Source organism: Heterodontus francisci, chromosome 2 (genome assembly GCF_036365525.1).
Source record: "Heterodontus francisci isolate sHetFra1 chromosome 2, sHetFra1.hap1, whole genome shotgun sequence".
NCBI classification, from domain to species: domain Eukaryota; kingdom Metazoa; phylum Chordata; class Chondrichthyes; order Heterodontiformes; family Heterodontidae; genus Heterodontus; species Heterodontus francisci.
In genome coordinates this window covers 71,242,183-71,267,784 of record NC_090372.1, presented here as the reverse complement: position 1 = coordinate 71,267,784, position 25,602 = coordinate 71,242,183, and the positions used below count along the sequence as shown (strand labels likewise).

Here is a 25,602-nt window from a genome sequence, read left to right as displayed (position 1 = left end):
CCACCACATCATAATCTTCCATTTGAATTTGCACCTGCAGCTCATCTAGTTTATTCCTTACACTCCCTGCATTTGTATATAGAACTCTTATTTGGGCTATACCCCCTAACCTGTCCCTCATCACTGATGCTTTATTCACCTGTTTATTATTTCTCTCTTTTGTTTTAACCAGTATACTTCTTGCAGTTTTGCCATTACCTACAGTTCCTGAAATAGGGTTCCTGACTGTTTCTTAACAGTTTCAAAAACAAGTAACAGGGCAGAGAGTAATGACTTCCCCTGAGGCCTCCCCCTCCCCCTATTTACTAGTTTAAAGTCCTTGTGACCACCCTATTTATCCTTTCCGTTAGGACACTGGTCCCAGATCGGTTCAGGTGGAACCTGTCCCAACGGTACAGTTCTCTCCTGTCCCAATACTGATGCCAGTGCCCCAGAAATGGAACCCCACTTTCCCACACCACTCCTTTAGCCACGTGTTTACTTCCCTAATTTTCTTATCCCTATGCCAATTTGCATGTGGTTCAGGTAATAATGCAGATATTATAACCCTTGAGGACCTGTTTTTTAAATTTTGTTCCTAGTTCCTGATAATCCCCAAACAGGTCCTCTTGCCTAGTCTTGCCTATGTTGTTTGTCCCAACGTGGACCACAACAACTGGATCCTCCCCCTCCCTCTCCAGTATCCTTTCAAGCTGGTTAGAGATGTCCCTCACCTTGGTACCGGGTAGGCAACATACGATGCTGGATTCTTGTCCTGCTTACAAAGGATGCTATCAGTACCCCTAATTATGGAATCTCCTACCACGACCACTTTTCTTTTTGCTCCCCCCGCTTGAATGGCCTCCTGTACCACGGTGCAGTGGTCAGTTTGCTCATCCTCCCTACAGTCCTTTTCCTCATCCACACAGGGAGCAAGTATCTCATACCTGTCAGACGAGGTCAAGAGCTGAGGCTCCTCCATTGCTGAATTCAGGATCCCTCTACCTGCCTCACTTACAGTCACGCCTCCAGTCCCTGACCACTGGCCGAATGGTAGAGGTCACAGGTTTGGAAGGTGCTGTCTAAGGAGCCTTGGTGTGTTGCTACAGTGCATCTTGTAGATGGTACAAATTGTTGGCAATGTGCGTCAGTGGTAGAGGGAGTGGATGTTTGTGGGTGGGGTGCCAGTCAAGCAGGCTGCTTTGTCCTGGATGGTGTCGAGCTTCTTGAGTGTTGTTGGAGCTGCACCCATCCAGGCTAGTGGAGAGGATGTTGATAGTGGGGGATTCGGTGATTGTAATGCCATTGAATGTCAAGGGGAAGTGATTAGCTTTTGTCTTGTTTGAGATGGTAATTGCCTGGCACTTGTGTGGCGCAAATGTTACTCGCCACGTATCAACCCAGGCCTGGATATTGTCTAGGACTTGCTGCATTTCTACACTGACTGCTTCAGTATCTGAGGAGTTGCGAATGGTGCTGAACATTGTGCAATCATCAGCAAACATCCCCACTTCTGACCTTATGATTGAAGGAAAGTGATTGATGAAGCAGCTGAAGATGGTTGGGCTTAGGACACTACCCTGAGGAACTCCTGCATTGATGTCCTGGTGCTGAGATGATTGACCTGCGACAACCACAACCATATTCATTTGCATTAGGTACGGCTCCAATCTACTCTGTCCAGACCCCTCATGTTTTGAATGGGTACAATTCTAAAGGGGGTGCAGGAGCAGACGGACCTGAGTGTATATATGCATAAATCATTGAAAGTGGCAGGACAGGATGACAGCGTGGTTAATAAAGCATACAGCATCCCAGACTTTATTAATAGGGGCATAGAGTACAAAAGCAAGAAAGTTATGTTAAACTTGTATAGAACACTGGTTCGGTCTCAACTTGAGCATTGTGTCCAGTTCTGGGTGCCACACTTTAGGGAAGATGTGAACGCATTACAGAAAGTACAGAAAAGATTCATGAGAATGGCTTCAGGGATGAGGAACTTGGGTTATGTGGATAGATTGGAGAAGCTGGGAGAGTTTTCCTCGAGGAAGAGAAGGGTGAGAGGAGATTTCACAGGGGTATTCAAAACGGCTGCGTTTGCTGACAATGCAACCACTAGGTGGAGCTGCAGTGGCACTAAAATGTCAGTCTGTGACGTTCAGGTAGCTGCCAGGTCTAAAGATGGTGCTGCTCAAATAATCACACAAAGGCAACGTAACCCATGGCAGCACACAATGGCCGGAGGGAGCGGGCGGGGGAAGCAGGGAGTAAGTGGCCAGAGAGAGCGGGCGATAGGGTTGGGGGGGGGGGATGGGAGCGGAGAGCGCGGGCGGCGCGGAAAGAGCAGGGCGGGGGAGAGAGCAGGCCAGGGGTGGGGGGAAGAGAGCAGGCAGGCAGGGGGGGCGCGGGTGGAAGTGGGGGAGGAGGAGAGCGCACCTGCACCCACCAGCACCAAGGTCTTCGGCCGCTCTCTATCCGCTTCCCCATGTTACGCGATGACATAATCTGCACATGCGCCAACCAGCCCTGGCAATGCGGAATGCCGCACACGTGCAGAGAATAGGAGCCCATTTGCGCATGTGTGCAGCTTGGCGCAGTCTGATGACTTCAGTGGCCAGCTGCGTTCTCAAGAATCACTTTGATTTTGAAATTATGCCCTATACACCAAGATCTAGATCATTAGTATATATCAGGAAAAACAGGGGTCCCAACACTTACTCCTGGGGAACTCGCCTACAAACCTTCCTCCAGTCCAAAAAACATCCATGAACCATTACTCTCTGTTTCCTGTCACTCAGGCAATTTCATATCCATATTGCTCTTCTTCTTCTTTGGCCTCCTTGTCTAGAGAGACAATGGGTAAGCGCCTGGAGGTGGTTAGTGGTTTGTGCAGCAGCGCCTGGAGTGGCTATAAAGGCCAATTCTAGAATGACAGACTCTTCCACAGGTGCTGCAGATAAAATTGGTTGTCGAGGCTGTTACATAGTTGGTTCTCTCCTTGCGCTTCTGTCTTTTTTCCTGCCAACTGCTAAGTCTCTTCGACTCGCCACGCTTTAGCCCCGCCTTTATGGTTGCCTGCTAGCTCTGGCGATCGCTGGCAACTGACTCCCACAACTTGTGATCAATGTCACAGGACTTCATGTCGCGTTTGCAGACGTCTTTAAAGCGGAGCCATGGACGGCCGGTGGGTCTGGTACCAGTGACGAGCTCGCAGTACAATGTGTCCTTGGGGATCCTGCCATCTTCCATGCGGCTCACATGGCCAAGCCATCTCGGGCGCCGCTGGCTTAGTAGGCTGTATATGCTGGGGATGTTGGCCGCCTCGAGGACTTCTGTGTTGGTAGTACGGTCCTGCCACCTGATGCCAAGGATTCTCCGGAGGCAGCAAAGATGGAATGAATTGAGATGTCGCTCTTGGCTGACGTACATTGTCCAGGCCTCACTGCCGTAGAGCAAGGTACTGAGGACACAGGCTTGATACACTTGGACTTTTGTGTTCTGTGTCAGTGCGCCATTTTCCCACACTCTCTTGGCCAGTCTGGACATAGCAGAGGAAGCCTTTCCCATGCGCTTGTTTAATTCTGCATCGAGAGACAGGTTACTGGTGATAGTTGAGCCTAGGTAGGTGAACTCTTGAACCACTTCGAGAGTGTGGTCGCCGATATTGATAGATGGGGCATTTCTGACGTCTTGTCCCATGATGTTTGTTTTCTTGAGGCTGATGGTTGGGCCAAATTCATATTGCTACTGTGCCTTTTATTCCATGATCTATAACTTTGCTCACAAGTCTGTTGTGCTACATTTTAATCAACTGCCTTTTGGAAGTCCATGTACACCACATCAACAGCATTACCCTCATCAACCCTCTCTGTTACCTCAACAATAAACTCCAGCAGGTTAGTTAAAGGGAAAGGATGCGTGTCCTGGTGACTGGAGTAAGGACTGAGCAGGCCAACTCACTGTAAGTGAGATCACTGCAAATCAACAAATTATTGCCATATATGCTAATGGAACATGCTTGATCTACATATTATTTGCAATGGTACGGGGTAGATTTTCTGAGTACTTAACGCACAGTGAGGTACTTTGCTGTGTCTGAGAACTCAGAAAATTTATATATTATCAATAAGATCAGCCTTGGCTCACTGGTAACAGTCTTACCTCTGAGTCAGAAGATTATGCTAAGCCCCATTCCAGAGTCCTGAGCGCATAATCTAGACTGAAACTTCAGTGTCTGTATTGAAGATGCTGTCCTTCAAATGAGATGTTAAACCAAGGTCCTGTCTTCCCTCTCAAGTTGACATAAAACATTCTTGATCACTATTCGAAGAAGGGCAGATGTGTTCTCCAGGGATCCTGATCATTTATCCCTTGAACAATGCTACTAAAACACATTATCTGGTCATTTAGCTCACTGCTGCTTATGGGGCCTTCTTGTATACAAATTGGCTGCTGCATTTTCCTACAATTCAACAGTACACTTCAAAAGTACTTCATTGGCTGTGAAATGCTCTGGGACATTGAAGTTGTGAAGTGTGCTGTATACATGCAAGTTCTCTTTTATACTCAAATATATATCTTTAAAGGAAAAGGTTATTCTAAGGGTAACGGTAATTAAAGTATTTAGTAAAAGAGCATCTATTGTATTTTTACATGTATTTTTACTGGCTTTTTAAAAATAAAATACTTGCAAATTCCAGGCCTGCTCTGTGGGTGGTGCATGCCCTCCATTTTTTTGAGCCAAATAGGAGAAGAGCAAATCCCTTGGAGCACATACACTTCTGGTCACTAATGCTATGAGATCAGCCTACCTAGAGACCTATCACAGAATTCCCATCTCCTCCCCTCTACTGCCCAACGTCCTATTCCCAATGTTTTCTGATTGGGATAAGATTATGCTAGACTCCATGGAGAATTCCTACGAATAAAATAATTTTCTTGTTCGTATACTGTTTGGGTGACTTAAGTTATTCTGTATTTCTTCATTCCAAATTCTCCTATTTTGTTCCACTGTTTCTGACTTATGCTAGTGATCAGTTCTGCAGCACTGGTAAACCTCCAGTTCCTCAACCAAATTGCCACTCTGTATCTTTAAACTTTATTGGTTTTCAGGCTACTTTATCGAAGGGCTGGGGCCTATTAAGTCAAGCCTGATCCTGTCCTCAGGTGGCATTGACACTTGCATACTTTTCACCAGGAGTCACTAAAAAGCGATCAAAAGCAGAAAAATGTTGATGCTAAAAACAGTGGACGGATTTTACTGGCCCTGAAGCGACAGGATCGGAGGCAGGGTATTGGGGGTGCTGATAAAATGGTGGGATACACATCAGAACGGAACCCTGACTTGTTCACGCCACCGGTCAGTTTTCCCAGAGATGGTCAGGCAGCAGAGTTGAGGGCATGCTTAATGGCGGTGGGTAGGCAATTGAGCCAGTTAAGAAGCCCATTGACTGCTATTTTCAGGTGCTTTTTAAGTACTTCCTTCAGCAGCTCATGAGGCTGCTATAAGGAGGCAAAAGCTTAGCAGCAGGTGAGTGGTGGCTGGAGGTGGAAACCATTGAGAGCAGTAGCATTGCAACACAGGAAGGGTGAGAAGCATTCAAGTACGGGAGGGATAAACTGGAGCCACTGCAAAGGGGCGCACACATCAGAGGCAGATTATTGAAAGTGTCTTTCTGAGGTGCAACTCATGCATGCAGAGTTAGGGAATTGAGAGGCTTTGAGACCTGAGCACATCAATTAGCAACAGGTCTTATGCACTCAGATTTTGGTCCTCCAATGAGGAGGAAAAAGAGAGACAGGTGCAGCCACAGGGAGCGGGGCTACAACACCCAGAGGAGCAGCAGGCTCATGAGGGTGGAAGGGGACACGGTCGAGGAGGGTGCAGAGGGCCAGGATTGTAGGCTCATGGTCACAGAAGGTGCTACCCAGCTGAAAGGGTTTACCAACAAAGGCTTCATGGAGTTGTCAGAGCATCAGTGTCAACAAGGACTACATCTGTCCAGGCAGGTGTCACAGAAGTGTGCAATGCTGGAAGAGGATTTGAGGCCAGTGGGCTGTGGTGGCCAACCTTTGCCTGTGCTGGTGAAGCTTACCATGGCTGTCAACTTTTATGCCTCCAGATCATTCCAGGGATCCTCTAGAGACATCTGTGAGATCTCTGTCAGTAGCCCATTGCTGCATCAAGCTGATCACAAAGCTTTGTGCCAAAGGGCAGGTGAATGCATATGCTTTCGCACACATCAGGCCAGTCAGGCAGAGAGGGCGGTTGGATTTAGGGCCATCGCTGGATTCTCCCAGGTGTAGTGGGTAATCGCCTGCACACATATGGCCACCAAGGTTCCCGCAGAGTAGCCAGTAGAATTCGTCAACAGGAAGGGTTTCCACTTGCTGAATATACAGCTCAGTGGTTAGCACCGCAACCTCACAGCTCCAGGGACCCGGGTTCGATTCTGGGTACTGCCTGTGCGGAGTTTGCAAGTTCTCCCTGTGACCGCGTGGGTTTTCGCCGGGTGCTCCGGTTTCCTCCCACTGCCAAAGACTTGCAGGTGATAGGTAAATTGGCCATTGTAAATTGTCCCTAGTGTAGGTAGGTGGTAGGGAATATGGGATTACTGTAGGGTTAGTATAAATGGGTGGTTCTTGGTCGGCACAGACTCGGTGGGCCGAAGGGCCTGTTTCAGTGCTGTATCTCTAAATAAAATAAATAAATAAATACGACCATCGCAAAAGAATTCTGCAGGTGTGTGCAAGGTTCCTGGGAAACTGTCACAACTTTTTCATCCTGAGACAGTCCCAGGTGCCTCAGCTTTTTAGGCTGCTGAACGCCTTTGTAGTTGGATACTGGGTGCCAAGGGTTACGCACTGAAGACATGGCTGCTTACACCTTTGCAGAACCCCAACACAGAGGCAGAGGACATCTACAACTGCTGCCACATGATTACAAGTGCAACCATTGAACATGGGCCTTCTGAAAATGCGATTCAGTTGACTGGATAGATGGAGGGGAGCTCAACAGTACGCCTCATCAAAGGTCTACGTATCATTGTGGTATGCTGTGCTCGGCACAACCCGCTGCCCCAGAGGAGAGTCGCCTGGAGAGTATGGACCTCCTTGAGCATGCCGCCTCCTCCTCCGAGGACGAGGAAAATTTGGTGGGGGCTCAAGAGCGGGCAGGCAATGACAATGCATGTGTGGTGCCACTGCCAACAGGCATTGTTATGCGTTCCAGGGAGTCACACAATTCAATCATAGTGACACATTTCTCCTGAGCCTCCCTTAAACGCCCATGTTAACAACTCCGTCTTCTCCCTCATATAGCCTTGGTGGCCTTTCCTTGAATGTCCTTACCATCTCAGTGGGCCAGTCCTGACGTTAAGCCAAGGCATGCATTCACCATTGCCCTCATGAAGTGCAGACCTTCTCCTTACTTCCTTCCCATTAGCTGACCAGCTGGTGATGGTCCAATGGTGCAGAAATGACCACCCGAAAAGTTATCAGAAGCGAAACATGACCTTTTGACACACTGAGCCAATTCTTTGGCATTCAACAATAAATTACCATGCAATGAGACTCAAATGCAACTAATTAGGTGGATTTTCATGAATGCTTGCGAGTATTCCTACATTTTGCTATCCCAGTGCATGCAGCTGAGGTGGAGGGCTGCTTGCCTTTCTGTTCCAGTGCATTAGATGACCACGGCATTTGTTCTGAGTGCCTGAGGCCAACAGGACACTAGCACTGGGGGACCACCTGGATCTGTGCAGGAGCCACCTCTGTCATTGTGGCTTCATGAAGCGTTGGTGTCACCGTCAAAGTGGCTGACGGGCTACCGTCTATGCCAGCAGCACCCTGAAATGAGCCGCCAGGAGCTTCAGGCAGCCACTCCTCAACCCTTTCAAGGTCCACTTGTCTTTCCTTGCTCACCTGACTGCTTGAGCACCTGGCAATGGGTCCAGGCATCTTGGGCCCATTTTGCACCCCCCCCACCCCTTCGCTCCACAGAGCTCATGAAGCGATGGTATGCAGGTCAGTGCATTCGTCCTGCATTCACTGTGTGATATACTGCATGTGGCTCTCCATGAGGGTCACCACTGTCAATCGATGAAGCCATGCACTCTCACATCAGAGACATGACGCCACTCGTAGCATGGATGTACTCCATTGTTCACACGTGGGCGCGGACAGCCTCCGGGAACTGTGACAGATGTCCACACATTACATGCTGCTGCTCCAATTTCTGCCGCTTTGCTGATGACTCCTGAGGCTTGCCATCTGCGTGAAACTGAACATCGCTGGGCCCTTCCTCAGTCCTCTGTTGGCTGCTTGCACACGTCTGTGTCGTGCTCATCAGCTGGTGCTGCCCTTTCTCGCCATGTGCCAATGTCCATCGACGGGGAAGTATCTGCACTGGTGCAGGGTGCGCTAGAATGCTGTAACGCTGTCTCTTCAGATGGTGGCTCCTGCTCTGAGATTTCTTGCAGTTCTGCTGCCCTCGTTGGTGCCTCATCTGCTTCTTGACCTGCAAGAGAGACAAGAGTAAAGTTAGGGCACTGTGCTTTCCACCAACTCCTTCTGCCTGCCCTTCATCTGGATCTCCTTGTGATCATCACTGGTTACAGATGCGCCATAGCTAGTGCTTTTCAGACGGTTTCGTGGCTGCTTCCATGAAGTTATTCTATGGGCTCCACACTCGCCTCACCATCAGCGATAGGCTGCCCTGCTGCAACCCTTCCTAGCCCCAATGCCTCTTTCTCCGTCAGTATCAATACAGCAAGCAATGCAATCCACCTCTAGTTCTTCTCTGTTCTCTGGCATTGTGAACTTGCTTCTCCTGCAAACATAGACATATATAGTGTCATTCCTCTCTCATAGCCCAACTGCACTTGTCATTCTGTGTCAGTTTCAATATACAGCATTGCATTACTGGGAGGCCTGCTGCAAGCAGCCATTCAGTATTGGTAAAACAGTGATCAACTCAACCAGGGGTCTCTGCTGTGAGGCTACTATGTGTTTCACTGTTAATGTTGGTACCTGATCATGCCCAGTACCTGAGTTGGCAATCCCTTCTTATATTTTGTTGGCATCTTCTGTTCCATGCAGGGCTGCGAACTTGGTATTATGAATGCCACTCACCTTGTCAGACCACACCAGGTCATTGAATCGCTTACGGCACTGCAAACACGTATATGCAACCACCCTGCAGCTGCTGATTTCCAGTCATGCTTGTTTCGTCAGGCTTGCTGGCCTCCTCCCCCTGTTGACTGGGAAGAGCACCTCTGTCAGTGTACTTGCAGCCTGGAGGAGCACCTCCAGGCAGGCATCGCTAAACCCTTGCGAGCCTTCCTTGTTTTGCCTCCCTTCCAGTTGTTTCTATCTCTGATGCCTTTGATCCAGGTGCTGCTCTCCCTTAAAATATGGCACCTGCATTTCAGCTGCCGGGACTTCCATCCTCCACCCATTATTGGCCGGCTCCCATACCTGCCAGCCATTATTGGATGCTGATGGCAGAACCTAGTTTCCTGTCCTGCCACCCTTCTGTGCAGCCAGGCGACCCAATTTGGACACTGACATTGGGACTTCTGCCCTTCTGGTAAAATTCAGCCTAATGTCTTTGACCAAATGCCTCTCGACTAGGCAATTTTAATATACTTAATGCCATCCTAGCTGAGAGCAGCCAACCCAGAACAGACTGAATGTTAAATCTGGAATCTTACTATTCTCTGTTGCTCAGTAACACAACAGGCAGAGCATTTGGTGACTGGCCTACCAGAGAAGTTGTCTGAATATCGTACCAAATTAAAAATAAGAGCACAAAGCATCTAAATTCCTTACAATTAAATACACATGACATTGTGCAACAAAAAATTGTTAACATTTTACTGCAACCATCAGATAAATCAACATTGTTTTTAAATGAATAAAGTGGAAAACAGGTTATTAATTAAACTACAAACAATTATAAATGTTTCTGATATGTGTTCACTGAAAAACTACACACAGACAGTACTTACTTGTTTTAAAGACATTTCATTATTGCTTATATTATGATAACACTTCAATGAATTAATTTTGTATTGATTAAAAAGGTGCAATCTGTTAAATGCCAATGGTCTCATGGCTACACTTGTCTGCTGTTATCAATTAGAGTCAGAGAGTCATTACAGCACAGAAGGAGGCCATTCGGCCCATTGAGTCCGTGCCGGTTCGATGGGCCAAATGACCTCCTTCTGTGCTGTTATGACTATTTGATAACAGCAGACAAGTGCAGCCATGAGACCATTCTGTGTCTGTATTTTTATTAGCGGTCAATGGAAATTGTCAGTGTTCAATATTACTACTTTCATAAATGATGGGTTGAGATGGGATCTCTGAAGTTTTTACTAAAGGACCAAATCTGTAAGACTCCACTTCCAGCATGGAGCCTTGCTGATGGGAGTGTGGATTGGAGAATTGAACTGGATGCCAGTGGATCCAAATTAAAATACTTTCAATTTTCCAGCCATTCAAGGAGCAAAGTCTCATAATTTTGGTCTTAAGTGCAATGTTTCCACTAAGATGCATATGTGTGCGGCCACATAGCAACCTGGAAGGTACAGTGCAGGCCTTGTTCAGTGTTAAATACCGCGGCCGTGCAAAAAGATTTAAAGGTATAGCGCATTGATAAAACTGGCCGTGCACAAAGAAATTTAAAAGGAAACATTGTTTAAGTGTATGTCTGGTGTTTGTTTAAGCACATGGTTTCCAGTATAGCTGATGTGCTGTGTGGGCTTGGCCAAATGACCATTTATAGTATGTTAAAATTAGCAGTTTTCAGGAATCCTTGAAGGGAAAGTTTTGGCATCAGGATTCTTTTAAAAAATTAATCTGTTGCTCTTCTAGTGACTCAGTAAGTAAATACACTGCCCAGTTTGGAATTTAGTCACATTGTTTAGGAAGGTCCCAGATCTGAGCCCTGGTCTCTGCTGAGTCAGTTCATCTCAGGCAATTGTCCGATGATTAGAGAGAAGAAAAAATTAGCCAAACCACTTGTTCCAATTCACTATCAGGTCACATGGCATGTCTAGGCTTGCAGGTCAAGGAGAGCCACCCTGAGGACAGTTGATAACTATGGAAACTATCCCAACATGAGGTGGTACCTTCAGGAGTTGTGGTATGGCTTGGGGTGGGGTGAGGGGGAGGGGTGGGGGTGGAGGTGGGGAGGGGGGAGAAATAAATCATTACAAGAATTAACTTGAACACCTGCTTGAATTTTTCTCAAGAGCAAAATACTATGGATGCAGGAACTCTGAAATGAGAACAGAAAGTGCCAGAGATACTCAGCAGGTCTGGCGCTATCTGTGGAGAGAGAAGCAGAGTTAACGTTTCAGGTCGGTGACCTTTCATCAGAACTAAGGTTGATCTTCACTGGAGCAGTGCAGCAGGCCGAGGACAGAAATTTGGTCACCCCAATGTACAGGAGACTGCATTGTGAGCAGCAAATATAATATTCTAAACTGAAGGAAGCACAAGTAAATCACTGCTTCATCTGGAAGGGGTGTTTGGGGCCTTGGATGGTGAGGAGAGAGGAGGTAAAAGGGCAGGTATTACACTTCCTGCACTTGCATGGGAAGGTGCCGTGGGAAGGAGAGGTGGTGTCGAGGTTGATGGAGGAGTGGACCAGGGTGTCACAGAGGGAACAGTCCCTTCGGGATGCTGACAGGGAGGGGAGGGGAAGATGTGTTTAGTGGTGGCATCGCTGAAGGTGGCAGAAATGGCAGAGGATGATCCTTTGGATGTGGAGACTGGTGGGGTAGAAAGTGAGGCCAAGGGGAACCCTGTCGTGGTTCTAGTAGGGAGGGGAAGAGGTGGGAGCAGAAGTGTGGGAAATGGAGTGGACACGGTCGAGGGCCCTGTCTGACAATGTTGAAAATGCTGGTCCCTTTAATTAACCAGGACTTACTTCAGAGTTCATAGAAAGCAGGTGATGCTCATTGCAGCTTGTATTTGAGGGCTGGGTTTTTCCCCAGTCAGGGGAGTTACGGCTGGACAGGGAGTTAGTCCAGCAGGGAAGAGCGGAAACTGGTATTTGTACTGAACTATAGATTAAGAATAAAACAGTTGTGGATCACAGACTGTCTCCTGCTTCCTGATTTTGGTGAATGGATATCTGCCAATTGATCACGGTAGCAGAGGATTAACTTCGACCTCTTCAGGTGGGAAGATAAAGGGGAAAAAAAAGTAATTTCTTTTTCTGACAAAGCAAAGCTCCCGGCAGCTTTCGAGGTGAAATGGCTTAGTCACGCTGCAGGCTCTCAAACTATGATTACCCACCAGTCTTTTCGGAATTGGAACCATACGAACAATGGAAGAATGAGGTGGCAATGTCCTCGGGTCACTTCCCTGACCAAGAGGAAGCATGGCCTTGGCTTTGTCTTTACTGGGAAAAAGTAAGATTAGAAATAAAGTATTTTCAGAACTGGATGTTACTGACTTAGATATCGAAGTGGGATTGACTATTTCTAATACAATTTATGGACAAGATTTACAAAAAAGATGATTTGTTGGAAGCCTATGAGGCATGGTCGACTTTTGATGAATTTAAGAAGATGGACAATCAGTCCATGGAAGAATTTGATCATAGAATTTGATAGGTTATATAAAAGACTAAAAAAAGTTCAATCTAGAAATTCCCGTGTCTGTGCTTGTGTTCAAATTGTTAGATTGTGCACAAATATCACATATGGATAGACTTTTGGTCTTGACAGGGGTTCAATTTCATGGTAAAGATTCTCTTTTTGAGCAAATGACTGCTGCCCAAAATAAATTTTTGGGAAAATAATAGTTTCCAGCTACCTTTAAGTCACAAATTGGAAATTCTGCAGTGATCCAGAGAACGGAGGACTCCGTGATTACTGACTCTCAAAATCGACGGGGGCCTAGTCGCAGGCGCTTGTACAAAGAGGGAGCTGCTGAAAGATGTTCTGAGGTGGGTCGTACTTTTAATAGATTTGTGGCACAGTGGTTAGCACCGCAGCCTCGCAGTTCCAACGACCCGGGTTCAATACTGGGTACTGCCTGTGTGGAGTTTGCAAGTTCTCCCTGTGTCTGCGTGGGTTTCCTCTGGGTGCTCCGGTTTCCTCCCACATGCCAAAGACTTGCAGGTTGATAGGTAAATTGGCCATTATAAATTGCCCCTAGTATAGGTAGGTGGTAGGGAAATATAGGGATAGGTGGGGATGTGGTAGGGATATGGGATTAGTGTAGGATTAGTATAAATGGGTGGTTGATGGTCGGCACAGACTCGGTGGGCTGAAGGGCCTGTTTCAGTGCTGTATCTCTAAACTAAAACTAAACTAAACTAAAATGCAAGATTGGGTTGATAGCCAAAAGCAAATGAATCCTAGAAATGCATGGGGAATGATTAATAGGTGCTTTCGGTGTGAGTCTAAGTATCACTATGCCAGGAATTGTCCAAAAACCGAATCGAATATTTGAAGTAACTCCTGAAAGGAACGGTTCTGATGATGAATATGATCAGAATGACACGGCATTTGTCTTTGGTACAGCTGTAAATTTACAATTCGCTGGATTAGGACATTATTGTATTCCCATTGAGGAAACTGAGTGTTTCTCACCGAGAAGTTCAATAAGTATTGACCTCTGGAGACAAGAGTCTGGCCAACAAGAATTATCTGGAAGTTGCACAGACAATTTGCCCATCATTTGTCACAAAAGTTAAAGCTAAAAGATGCTGGAGTTGTGGGTGAAGAATATGAATCCCTTGTTAAACAGATCACATCTCAATCTGACACATGTATTAAATATCGGAAGACACCACGGCGCCCGGTTGTAAGTGCCCCGTTAGCCCGGGAATTTAATGAAGTGGTGGCTATGGACTTGAAAGTATGGGACAAGGATTGAAATATTTATCTGTTACATTTTGTAGATAAAGCAACTGGGTTCAACATATCTACGGTAATAAACAGCAAGGGCAAACTGATAGTGGATGAAGTTATGGAAAAGTGGGTTGGCACAGGCTTTGGAACACCAACAGAATTACTAACATATAATGGAGAGAAATTTGCAAATGATGAGTTTAGGGACATGTGTGATAACTTAAATATTGCAGTTATGAACACTACTGCAGAAAGTCCATTCAGCAATGGCTTGTGTGAAAGAAATCATGTGATAGTTGATGAAATGTTACACAAGATACTAGTGGATCAACCAAACTGCAAGCTGCAAATGGCTCTGGCATGGGCAGTACATACAAACATTCTTTACAAATGGTGGAGGGGGTGGTTAGCCCATACCAATTGGTATACGGCCATAATCCAAAATTGCCTTCCATGCTATGTGACGATCCTCCAGCCCCAAAGAGAACTATTAGCTCTACTTTCTCTGCCCACCTAAATGGGCTACATGCTGGCAGGAAAGCATTCATCAAAGCTGAAGCATCAGAAAAAATTGGAAGAGCATTAAGATGTCGCATAACACAGTCTGGGGCAGACTTTAGTTCTGGCAACCTTGTTATAAGAGAGGCGGGCATTGGGAATGGAGAGGTCCCGGAAAAATTATAGGATGTGACGGGAAAACTCTAATAATACAACGTGGGAATCAGACCATAAAAACACATTCTTCACGAGTAATAGGGATGCGTTATGAATTTTCAAACACTGAACTTGGGAGATGGTGATGATCAGGACATACCTTGTACATTGCATACCCATGAATTCTGCAGTTTTTTTTTGAGCCAGAGGGACAGGAACAGAGCTCAAGAAATAGATACAGATACATGTACTGATCATGAAGAACAAGAAAAAGCAATCTCATCCAGGAATCATTTGCATAAAGTAGGTTCCCAGGTGGTGTAACGGCCAGAAGAGTCAGATAACTGGAGAGAGGCTACGATAGTTAGACGGGCAGGGAGATCTACAGGCAAATACAAAAATTGGTTAAATGTCCAAGAATTAGGACAAGAAGTGAAGGCCATGGATTGGCAAAAGGGAGTTCAAGGATGGAGAACAAGAAAATGTAGCTCAAGTTCGAGTAATGATTCAGAGCATACGTCTAGGAGGAGGAAATGATCACGTACGGTGGAAAGGACCTCGAGTAGACATTCTGATAGTAGTCCAGAGAGACCTCAACAAGAGAGAAGAGGCCGCAGCATGACGAGGAGACAGTGTAGCATGAATATGCAGAGCCTTCTCGGAAAAAGGACAGAAGCAGAAGCCCTCATGATCAAGAGGTGTTTATTGCCACGAATAGATTAGAAAATAGGGCAGTAAGAGAGGCTAAACTAAGAGTTAGAAAGTTGGGGTATATTCAGAGGTTGTGGATAGAGGCCAACCTGCTCTATCACACAGATGGATATGTACAGAAAAGGTCCTACCAGATGGGACCTGTAAGGCCAAGGCTAGGTTGGTGGTCAGAGGTTTTGAGGAGTGCTTGTGGGATAAAGATATCAGGGTAGAATCTCCCACAGCGGGAAAGGTGATTTTTGAAAATCTTATTGGCCATTTTAGCAACCTATTCTTGGAGGAGTAAGTCCATAGATATCAAAGCAGCTTTCCTTCAGGGTGAGCTGCTTCAGAGACAAGTGTTTCTCCAGCCTCCGAAGGAAGCATCAGACATAGATGAGAAGTTCTGGAAGTTGAATAAATGTGTCTATGGGTTAAATGACGCTTCCCAGGTGTGGTATTTTTCGGTGACAGTTAGGGTGTTCACAGCTGATGGCGGAGCCTGCAATGTTTTATTGGCACTATAATGGAAACCTTTCAGGCATCGTTATGATGCATGTGGATGATTTTTTGTGGGGTGGCACTAATGAATTTGAAAAGAATGTTATTCATCGGATTAGGAAAGAATTTAAAATTGCAGTCAAGCTTCTGGAGCTTTTAAATAAATGGGTTTGGAGATAAAGCAGGGTGAGTCAGTTGTAATGTTACATCAACATTCTTCCTTGGAAAATGTCAATCCCATCACAATTGGTCACACCAGATCTGGCCAGAAAGATGCAGCTGTTTCCAAGGATGAAATGGAACAGCTGAGTATTTTTGTCAGACAGCTCAGTTGGTTAGCCACACAGACAAGGCCAGATGCAAGTTTTGATGTACTAGAACTTAGTCTTGTGATGAAAAATCCAAAGGTCGAGGACATCTTGAGGGTGAACAAAACTTTAAAAAAATTTTAAATAGAGACATGTATGCTGAAGTTCCTAGCTTTGGGTGGTCCTCTAATATGAAATTAATCATTTTTAGTGATGCCTCACATGCAAACCTTGGTGATGGATTTTCGAGTGCAGGAGGGTTCGTGATATTCCTTTTGGGAGAGAGTGGGAAAAGTTGCCCTTTGGCATGGGAAGCCAGGAAGATAATAGTAGTGAAGAGCACACGAGCCGCTGAAACTTTTGCACTCGTTGATGCTGTTGACATGGCGTTCTATTTGTCCAAGATTTTCGAAGAAATGTTATATGAAAAAAGAGACTGAAAGGACAATACCCAAAGAATGTTACATAAATAATCGATCTCCGTGGGATAATGTACGTTCTACAAAAAGCATAAATGAAAAAAGGCTGAGAATAGACCTGGCCAGTTTAAAGCAAATGTTGGCGAGAAAAGAAATTTCTAAGCTAAGGTGGGTAAATACCAGTCATCAGTTTTGGACTGTTTCAGTAAGAGGAATGTCTACCAAAAAGTTGAAGGTCCTAGAAGGAGGACGCCTTGCTATGTAACGTTTGGGGATCTTTTTTTTAATACACACACATACACTATCTCTTGTCTGTAAATATTTTTTTTCTTTAAAAAAAGGGAATCTGACAATGTTGAAAATGTTGGTCTCTTTTAATTAGCTAGGACTTACTTCAGAGTTAATAGAGAGCAGGTGATGCTCATTACAGCTTGTATTTAAGGTCTGGGTTCCCCCACTCAGGGGAATTACTTCTGGACAGGGTATTTGTCCAGAAGGGAAGAGTGGAAACTGGCATTTGTTCTGAACTGTGGATTGAGAATAAAACAGTTGTGGATTACAGACTGTCTCCTGCTTCCTGATTTTAGTGAATGGATATCTGCCAGTTAATCAGTCAACCACAGTGCGGAGAATCCTCAGCTGAGGAAAAAGGAAGACATATCAGAAGTGCTGTTGTGGAAGGTTGCATCATCAGAACAGATGAGGTGGAGAAACTGAGAATGGAATGGAAATCCTTACAGGAGGCAGGGCGTGAGGATGTGTAGTTGAGGTAGCTGTGGGAGTTGGTGGGCTTATAATCAATATTAGTGGACAGCCCATTCCCAAAGATGGAGACAGAGAAGTCAAGGAAGGGAAGTGTTGAAGATGGGCCATGTAAAGGTGAGAAAAGGGTGGAAATTAAAAGCAAAGTTGATGAAGCTTTCCTGTTCACGGCAAGAGCAGGAAATGGCACCAATACAGTCATGAAAGTACCAGAAAAAATAGATGGGGAAGGGGGCCTGAGTAAGACCCGAAAAAGGAATGTTCCACAAAAAGACAGGCATAACTAGGATCCAAACAGGTACTCATAGCAACACCTCTTATTTGGAGGAATTGAGTGGTGTTGAAGGAGAAGTTTTTCAATGTGAGAACAAGTTCAGCCAGGAGGAGGAGGGTGGTGGTGGATGGGAACTGGTTGGGCCTCTGTTCAAGGAAGTGGAGAGCTCTCGGACCGTCCTGATAAAAGGTCACAGACCTGAAATGTTAACTGTGCTTCTCTCTCTCCACAGATGCTGCCAAACCTACTGAAATTTCCTCTTTTTTTTAATTAAATGTTATTGTTTGAACAGTAAACACTGAACATTGGTTAGGTACTGTCCTTCCACCTCTGTGACCGGAGTCCCATTACTGCCTACATTTTGGGGATGAAAATCAGTTCCTCCAGCTTACTGCAAGAGTTCCAATGCAAATTGGATTTTGGATACTCTTATGTCAATTCCCACTTCTGGGCCTACAATACAAGATTGCCCCCATTTGATACTGCAGGCAGGATTGTCCTCTTCCTGAGCAGATGCTGCCAGAAGTTATTTATTTTTATTTTATTTAGAGATACAGCAGTGAAACAGGCCCTTCAGCCCACCGAGTCTGTGCTGACCCATTTATACTAACCCTACAGTAATCCCATATTCCCATATCTACACTAGGGGCAATTTACAATGGCCAATTTACCTATCACCTGCAAGTCTTTGGCTGTGGGAGGAAACCGGAGCACCTGGCGAAAACCCACGCGGTCACAGGGAGAACTTGCAAACTCCGCACAGGCAGTACCCAGAATTGAACCCGGGTCCCTGGAGCCGTGAGGCTGCGGTGCTAACCACTGCGCCACTGTGCCGCCCGAAGTTGCTGTCACCTCTTCGATAAGTTACACAAGGGAAAACTGTTCCCATTAACTCATAGTACAAAGACTAGGGCACACAGATTGAAGGTTTTGGGCACGAGCTGGAGGGGGAATGTGAGGAATGACTTTTTTTTTTAATGCAGCGGGTGGTAATGACTGGGAACTGGCTGCCCACAAGGTTGGTGGAAGCTGAGATAATCAAATCAAATGGAAATTGGATGGCCACTTGAGAGAAAGAAATAGACTTGCAGGGCTAGGGGGATCGAGCGGGGGAGTGGGACTGACTAGATAGCTCCGTGGAGAGCTGGCATGGAATCAATGGGTTGAATGACCTCCTTCTGTGCCGTAAATGACCAAGTCTGGTGGTGCCCAGAAACACCCACCTGAATATGTTAGAATAAATCCGAGTTATCTAATAATGATGGAGTGACTTCATACACATTTTCTGTTATTATTGGCCTAGCAACACTGGACATTAACAAAGCTTTTTCCAAATCATTGCTAGGAGCAGAAGAGACTATTCACAATGAGTATAATCAGTTGTATGGTGATTGATGCACTCTTTTCCCCCAAGTGGAAGATTTTGCCCAGATACTTAGAGATCACAAGCTTTCTTCTGCCAGGGTGGCTGCCAACCCCGTTCAAGCTTCTGCAGGACCTCGTACTCCTCCAACAGAAGTAATTTTCTTCTTAACCCCCACTGGCCGCCTGAAATTCTATTCAGCACAGGCCGGGAGTTTGCCAAAAACATTTTAATTAAATTGATGCCAGGAACTTCACTGGGGCAAGCAGCATGACAGTCAAGCATATGCAAGCCTTCTCAGCTAGCTCTCCTAGCTACAAGGAAAATCTCAGCTTGTAACAATCTCATTCAGAGAGGTCACAAGGATGGTTAATACCTGTTTAGGAAACTTGCAGCATTTGGTGCTCCTCAAAAGTTGATGTTAAATAAAATTGTTGGCCAGATTAGTACACCCCAGATGGCTGTGCTGTACCTGAAGTAAGTGTTCCATTTCCAGCACTCCTCCTTTCTCTTAATAAGCATGAAATTGTTATTGAGTTTATTTTTAAAGCTGAGTCCATGAAAACATCATTGGGTTGAATAACTTACTGATCTCAATAATAATCATTCAGTTGATGCTATAGCATTAACTGCAGCTTAAGCTTTGTGCATTTTCATTTAACTCTGTCATTCCTAATACTACCATCAGCTCGAAACAAAATTTGAGATCACTTTAACCAATCGATTGTCAAAAGAAGCCTGATAAGGCTGCTTTTTTAATTATACAGTTTGGTTTTATAAACAGCCATGGAATTAATTCCAAATTCTTTGCTGCCAAATCTCAGGATTTCCATATAGACTTGAAAACCAGGAAGTACCCACTGAGCCAAAAGGTTTACATTGGCCAGGACAAGAAGGATATTTTCATGTAAGTGCCTCTGCTTTAAGAAGATTGTTTCTGAAAATAAAAAAAATTCTAAATGCCTTTCAGTTGCTCCCAGTTAATGGTGGCCTATTTTAATACTAGTTAAAAATTTGAATTCCTTGATTTTACTTTGTGATAAAATTATTCCCACGAAGTTATCCCAATTAATAAGCCTGTACTATAATTATTCTCCAGCATCAGGCTTATTGTTCCAACCAGTATCCCTCAAATCTTCAAGGAACATAGAAGGGAAGATTTCAAATCTCCTCGTGCTTTGATAAGATCCTGGGATAGAAATTAATGAGGAAAACTATTTAAACCTAACCTAGATCATCTATCCAGACAAACGGATAGTTATCCTGTCACAGTCAGGTGCTACTTAAATAATCGTAGAGTTTCCCCTCCAATTCTCTACCCTAAAGTCCCATCAATGGGTTGATCATTTTGAAGAGGAAGTTCCTGACATAAGTCCTAGCCTATGTTGCCAGTGACCCCCCTCTGGTCTGGTTTAATGACATGTTTGGTCAGTGTGTTTTTTTGATGATTACTTTGGTATTGTGCTTTACCTTGATTGATGCTCTGCAATGCCTGTATGTGTAAACACTGAGTCTACTGACATCCTATTCCTTTTTCAACTTCACACTCAGCTATTTCAACCCATTCTCTCTTCCAGTGTGCAGTCCTTTTACATTTACCTTGAAGTATCTTGTCACTATTTTAGATTTGAATGTTGTCATAACTGAACATAACATTCAGTCATTGCACATCTGAGAAAACAACTGAGAATTTTTAAACCGTTCTTTATATCAATCTCACATAATGTACTTGCTGTGAACCGACACAGAATGAAAAAATACCAAAATGATCAAAGTCATCTGATTTGGCAATCAGTTATAAAATGGTCAAGTATTCTATATTTTAAAAAAACACTTACAAAAGAATAGTTATGAAATTAAACTTCTAGTCATGAGAACGATAGCATTGATCTTTATGGAAACCAATTTAATGCAATGGGTATTCTGAACAAAATCAGTGCAGTTTATGGTCATACTTGGAACCTGTAAAAATGACCAAGCCCTTCTAGGGGAGGTACAGTGTCAATGTAACGCTTCATTTTACTTTGTTTCCAATACTGGATCTCTAAATACAGCTTGGCGGCCTCTCTATTCTTTCATTGCAGTATCCTAAATCAGCTGAAGAACAAAAACAAGTATTCTATCCGATACCACCGAAGCTTGTCGTCCCCAATAAGTCACAGCGAACCATAGAAAATGCTGTTTCTGAGAGAACTGCTAACATACTGAAAAATATAGAAAAATCACACTGGCTAAGCACATACCAGAGGGACTTTACAGGTAGGAAACAACCCCAATTGAAAGATCATTTCATTTGATATTGTAATGAAAAGCACACCAGCCAAAAATGAGACTTATTAATTTCATCATATGGAACATTCAATTTTAAACTGTTACTGAACTTAAAAAAAAAATTGTTCAGAGACCACAGCAGTGGCTGGAAAACATGGCTGCACATATTTGCATTCTAAAAGGACAGTGGCTGGAAACCTGACTGCTCATTTTGCATGCTTTAAACTGGCCAGGTCTATTCTCAGCCTTTTTTCATTTATGCTTTGTGTAAGAGACAGTACTACACCCCTTCTTCCCCCACCCCCACCGAGAGCTTTGAAATCCACAAACTGCAGGAGTTGTTGTTCCAAATAAGGGGTTAGTGCCATGACTAACCTGCTGGCCAACTTGGAGTTTTGAATTGTGCTCCCTGTGCCACGTGCTAGTGAGGGTAGGAATAGGAGGATAAGGCAAATGAATGCGTGGCTGAAGAGCTGGTGTAGGCGGGAGGGCTTCAGCTACTTGGATTATTGGGATAAAAGCAAAATACTGCGGATGCTGGAAATCTGAAACAAAAACAAGAAATGCTGGAATCACTCAGCAGGTCTGGCAGCATCTGTGGAAAGAGAAGCAGAGTTAACGTTTCGGGTCAGTGACCCTTCTTCGGAACTGACAAATAGTAGAAAAGTCACAGATTATAAGCAAGTGAGGTGGGGGTGGGGCAAGAGATAACAAAGGAGAAGGTGCAGATTGGACCAGGCCACATAGCTGACCAAAAGTTCACGGAGCAAAGGCAAACAATATGTTAATGGTGTGTTGAAAGACAAAGCATTAGTACAGATTAGGTGTGAATACACTGAATATTGAACAGCAGCAAGTGCAAACCTGAAAAAAACAGTGGGTAAGCAAACTGAACAAACTAAGATGAAATGAAATAAATGCAAAAAAAGATTGTAAAAAATGTAAAAAAAGAATGTTAAAAAAAAAGGAAGAAAAAATAAGTAAAAATGAAAGTAAAATGGGGGGCTGTCATGCTCTGAAATTATTGAACTCAATGTTCAGTCCGGCAGGCTGAAGTGTGCCTAATCGGTAGATGAGATGCTGTTCCTCAAGCTTGCGTTGAGGGTCCCCTGCAATCGCAGGAGGTGTAATACCTGCCCATTTACCTCCTCTCTCCTCACTATCCCAGGCCCCAAACACTCCTTTCAGGTGAGGCAGCGATTTACTTGTACTTCTTTCAATGTAGTATACTGTATTCGCTGCTCACAGTGTGGTCTCCTCTACATTGGGGAGACCAAGCGCAGACTGGGTGACCGCTTTGCGGAACATCTCCGCTCAGTCCGCAAGCAGGACCCTGAGCTTCCGGTTGCTTGCCATTTCAACACTTCCCCCTGCTCTCATGCTCACATCTCTGTCCTGGGATTGCTGCAGTGTTCCAGTGAACATCAACGCAAGCTCGAGGAACAGCATCTCATCTACCGATTAGGCACACTTCAGCCTACCGGACTGAACATTGAGTTCAATAATTTCAGAGCATGACAGCCCCCCATTTTACTTTCATTTTTAGTTATTTTTTCTTCCTTTTTTTTTTACATTTTTTTACATTTTTTACAATCTTTTTTTGCATTTATTTCATTTCAGTTTGCTTACCCACTGTTTTTTTTCAGGTTTGCACTTGCTGCTGTTCAATATTCAGTGTATTTACACCTAATCTGTACTAATGCTTTGTCTTTCAACACACCATTAACATATTGTTTGCCTTTGCTCCGTGACCTTTTGGTCAGCTATGTGGCCTGGTCCAATCTGCACCTTCTCCTTTGTTATCTCTTGCCCCACCCCCACCTCACTTGCTTATAATCTGTGACTTTTCTAATATTTGTCAGTTCCGAAGAAGGGTCACTGACCCGAAACGTTAACTCTGCTTCTCTTTCCACAGAACCTGCCAGACCTGCTCAGTGATTCCAGCATTTCTTGGATTATTGGGATCTCTTCTGGTGCAGAGGTGACCTGTACAAGAGGGATAGGTTGCATCTGAACTGGAAGGGGACCAATATCCTTGCGGGGAGGTTTGCCAGTACTACTCGTGAGGATTTAAACTAGTCTGGTAGGGGGGTGGGACCCAAAGTAGTAGCCTCTCTGAGATAGTTGAGGCAAATGTAGAGGTTAAAGCAAGCAAGTCCAGTAGGTAGGCCGGGCACGGGCAGGACAGGCAGGGGCAGGACAGGGAGCGTGGAAGGTCTGGTACGCTAAACTGCATTTACTTTAATGCAAGAAGCCTTACAGGTAAAGCAGATCAACTCAAAGCATGGATCGGTACATGGGATTGTGATAGTATAGCTATTACGGAAACGTGGTTGAGGGATGGGCAGGACTGGCAGCTCAATGTTCCGGGGTACCAATGCTTCTGGCATGACAGAGGTGGAGGTAAGAGAGGAGGGGGAGTTGCACTATTGATTAGGGAGGACGTCACAACAGTACCTAGAGGATATCTTGGGGGGATCATCCAGCAAGGCCATATGGGTAGAACTTCGAAATAAGAAAGGGGTGAACACTTTGATGGGATTATACTATAGGCCCCCTAATAGTCAGAGGGAATTGGAGCATATATGTATGGAAATCACAGGTGTAGGAATTAGAAGGTTGAAATAGGTGATTTTAACTTCCCTAATATTGACTGGGACTGCCTTATTGCTAAGGGATCTGATGGGGAAGAATTTAAGTGTGCCCAGGATAGTTTTCTGAAGCAGTATGTGGATGGCCCTACTAGAGAAGGGGCTACACTCGACCTCCTCTTGGGAAATGAGGCTGGGCAGGTGGTTGATGTGTCAGTGGGGGAGCACTTTGGGACCAGTGACCATAACTCTATTAGCTTCAAGATAGTTATGGAATAGGATAGGACTGGTCCTCAGGTTGAAGTTCTAAATTGGGGGAAGGCTAATTACGATGACATCAGACAGGAACTCTCAAAAGTTGAATGGGAGAGGCTGCTTACAGGTAAAGGGACATCTGGCAAGTGGGAGGCTTTTAAAAGTGAGATAGGAAGAGTTCAGGGCCAGCATATTCCTGTTAGATGGAAGGGCAAAGCTGGTAGGTTTAGGAAACCTTGGTTGACGAGGGATATTGAGGGTCTGGTCAGGACAAAGAAGGAGGCATATGTCAGATATAGGCAGCTGGGATCAAGCGAGTCCCTCTGAGTATAGGGGATGTAGGAGTACGCTTCTGCAAGAAATTAGGAGGGCAAAAAGGGGCCATGAGATTTCCCTGGCAGATAAGATAAAGGAGAATCCTAAAAGATTCTATCAGTATATGAAGAGTAAAAGGGTAGCTAGGGAGAGAGTGGGTCCCCTTAAGGATCAGTGTGGTAATCTGTGTGGAGTCACGGGAAATGGGAGAGGTCTTAAATGAATACTTCTTGTCTGTATTTACCGTGGAGAAGGTCACGGAAGCTAGTGAGTTCAAGGGAGGGAACAGCGATATCCTGGAGTATATCAACATTACAAAGGAGGTGTTGGAGGTTTTAAAGTGCATTAAGGTGGATAAATCCCCAGGGCCTGACCAGGTGCATCCTAGGATGCTATGGGAAGCAAGGGAGGAGATTTCTGGGGCCTTGGCAGAGAGTTTTGTACCATTGTTAGCCAAGGGTGAGGTACCGGAAGACTGGAGGATAGCTAATGTTGTGCCTTTATTTAAGAAGGGCAGCAGGGATAAGCCAGGGAACTACAGGCCGGTGAGCCTTACATCAGTGGTGGGAAAGTTATTGGAAGGGATTCTGAGGGACAGGGTTTATATGCATTTGGAAAGGCAAGGTCTGATTAGGGATAGTCAGTATAGCTTCATGTGTGGGAAATCATGTCTCGAATTTGATTTGAGTTTTTTGAGGAGGTGACCAAGAGGATTGACAAGGGCAGGGCAATGGACGTTGTCTACATGGACTTTAGCAAGACCTTTGACAAGATCACGCATTGTAGGCTGGTCCAGAAGGTTCAAACACCTGGGATCCAGGGTGAGCTAGCCAACTGGATACAAAATTGGCTTGGTGATAGGCAGAGGGTGGTAGTGGAGCATTATTTTTCAGATTGGAGGCCGGTGACCAGTGGTATGCCGCAGGGATCGGTGCTGGGCCCTCTGTTGTTTGTCATATATATTAATGACTTGGATGTGAATGTAGGGGGCATGCTTAGTAAGTTTGCAGATGACACTAAAATTGGTGGTATAGTGGACAGTGAAGAAGGTTATCTAAGGTTACAACAGGATATAGATCAACTGGGAAAGTACCCAAGGGATTGGTAAATGGTATTTAACAGAGACAAATGCAAAGTGATGCATTTTGGGAAGTTAAACCAGGGCAGGACATATACAGTGAATGGCAGGGCCCTGGGGAGTGTTGTTGAGCAGAGAGACCTTGGGGTGCAAGTACATAGTTCCCTGAAAGTGGCAACACAATTAGAGAGGATGGTGAAGAGGGCGTATGGCATGCTTGCCTTCATCGGCCGAGGCATTGAGTACAAGAGTTGGGATGTTATGT

The 25,602-nt window shown here is 45.0% G+C and overlaps 1 protein-coding gene across 1 annotated transcript in view; it reads left to right on the top strand.

Annotated features, from left to right (window-relative positions):
• Positions 1-25,602, top strand: part of LOC137384687 (sperm-associated microtubule inner protein 4) — a 127,535-nt gene that overhangs the window by 81,761 nt on the left and 20,172 nt on the right. Inside the window, exons 6-7 of the mRNA XM_068058970.1 lie at positions 19,652-19,734; positions 20,912-21,086. Coding sequence (XP_067915071.1) covers positions 19,652-19,734; positions 20,912-21,086 — 258 coding nt within the window. The remainder of the gene's footprint in view (positions 1-19,651; positions 19,735-20,911; positions 21,087-25,602) is intronic.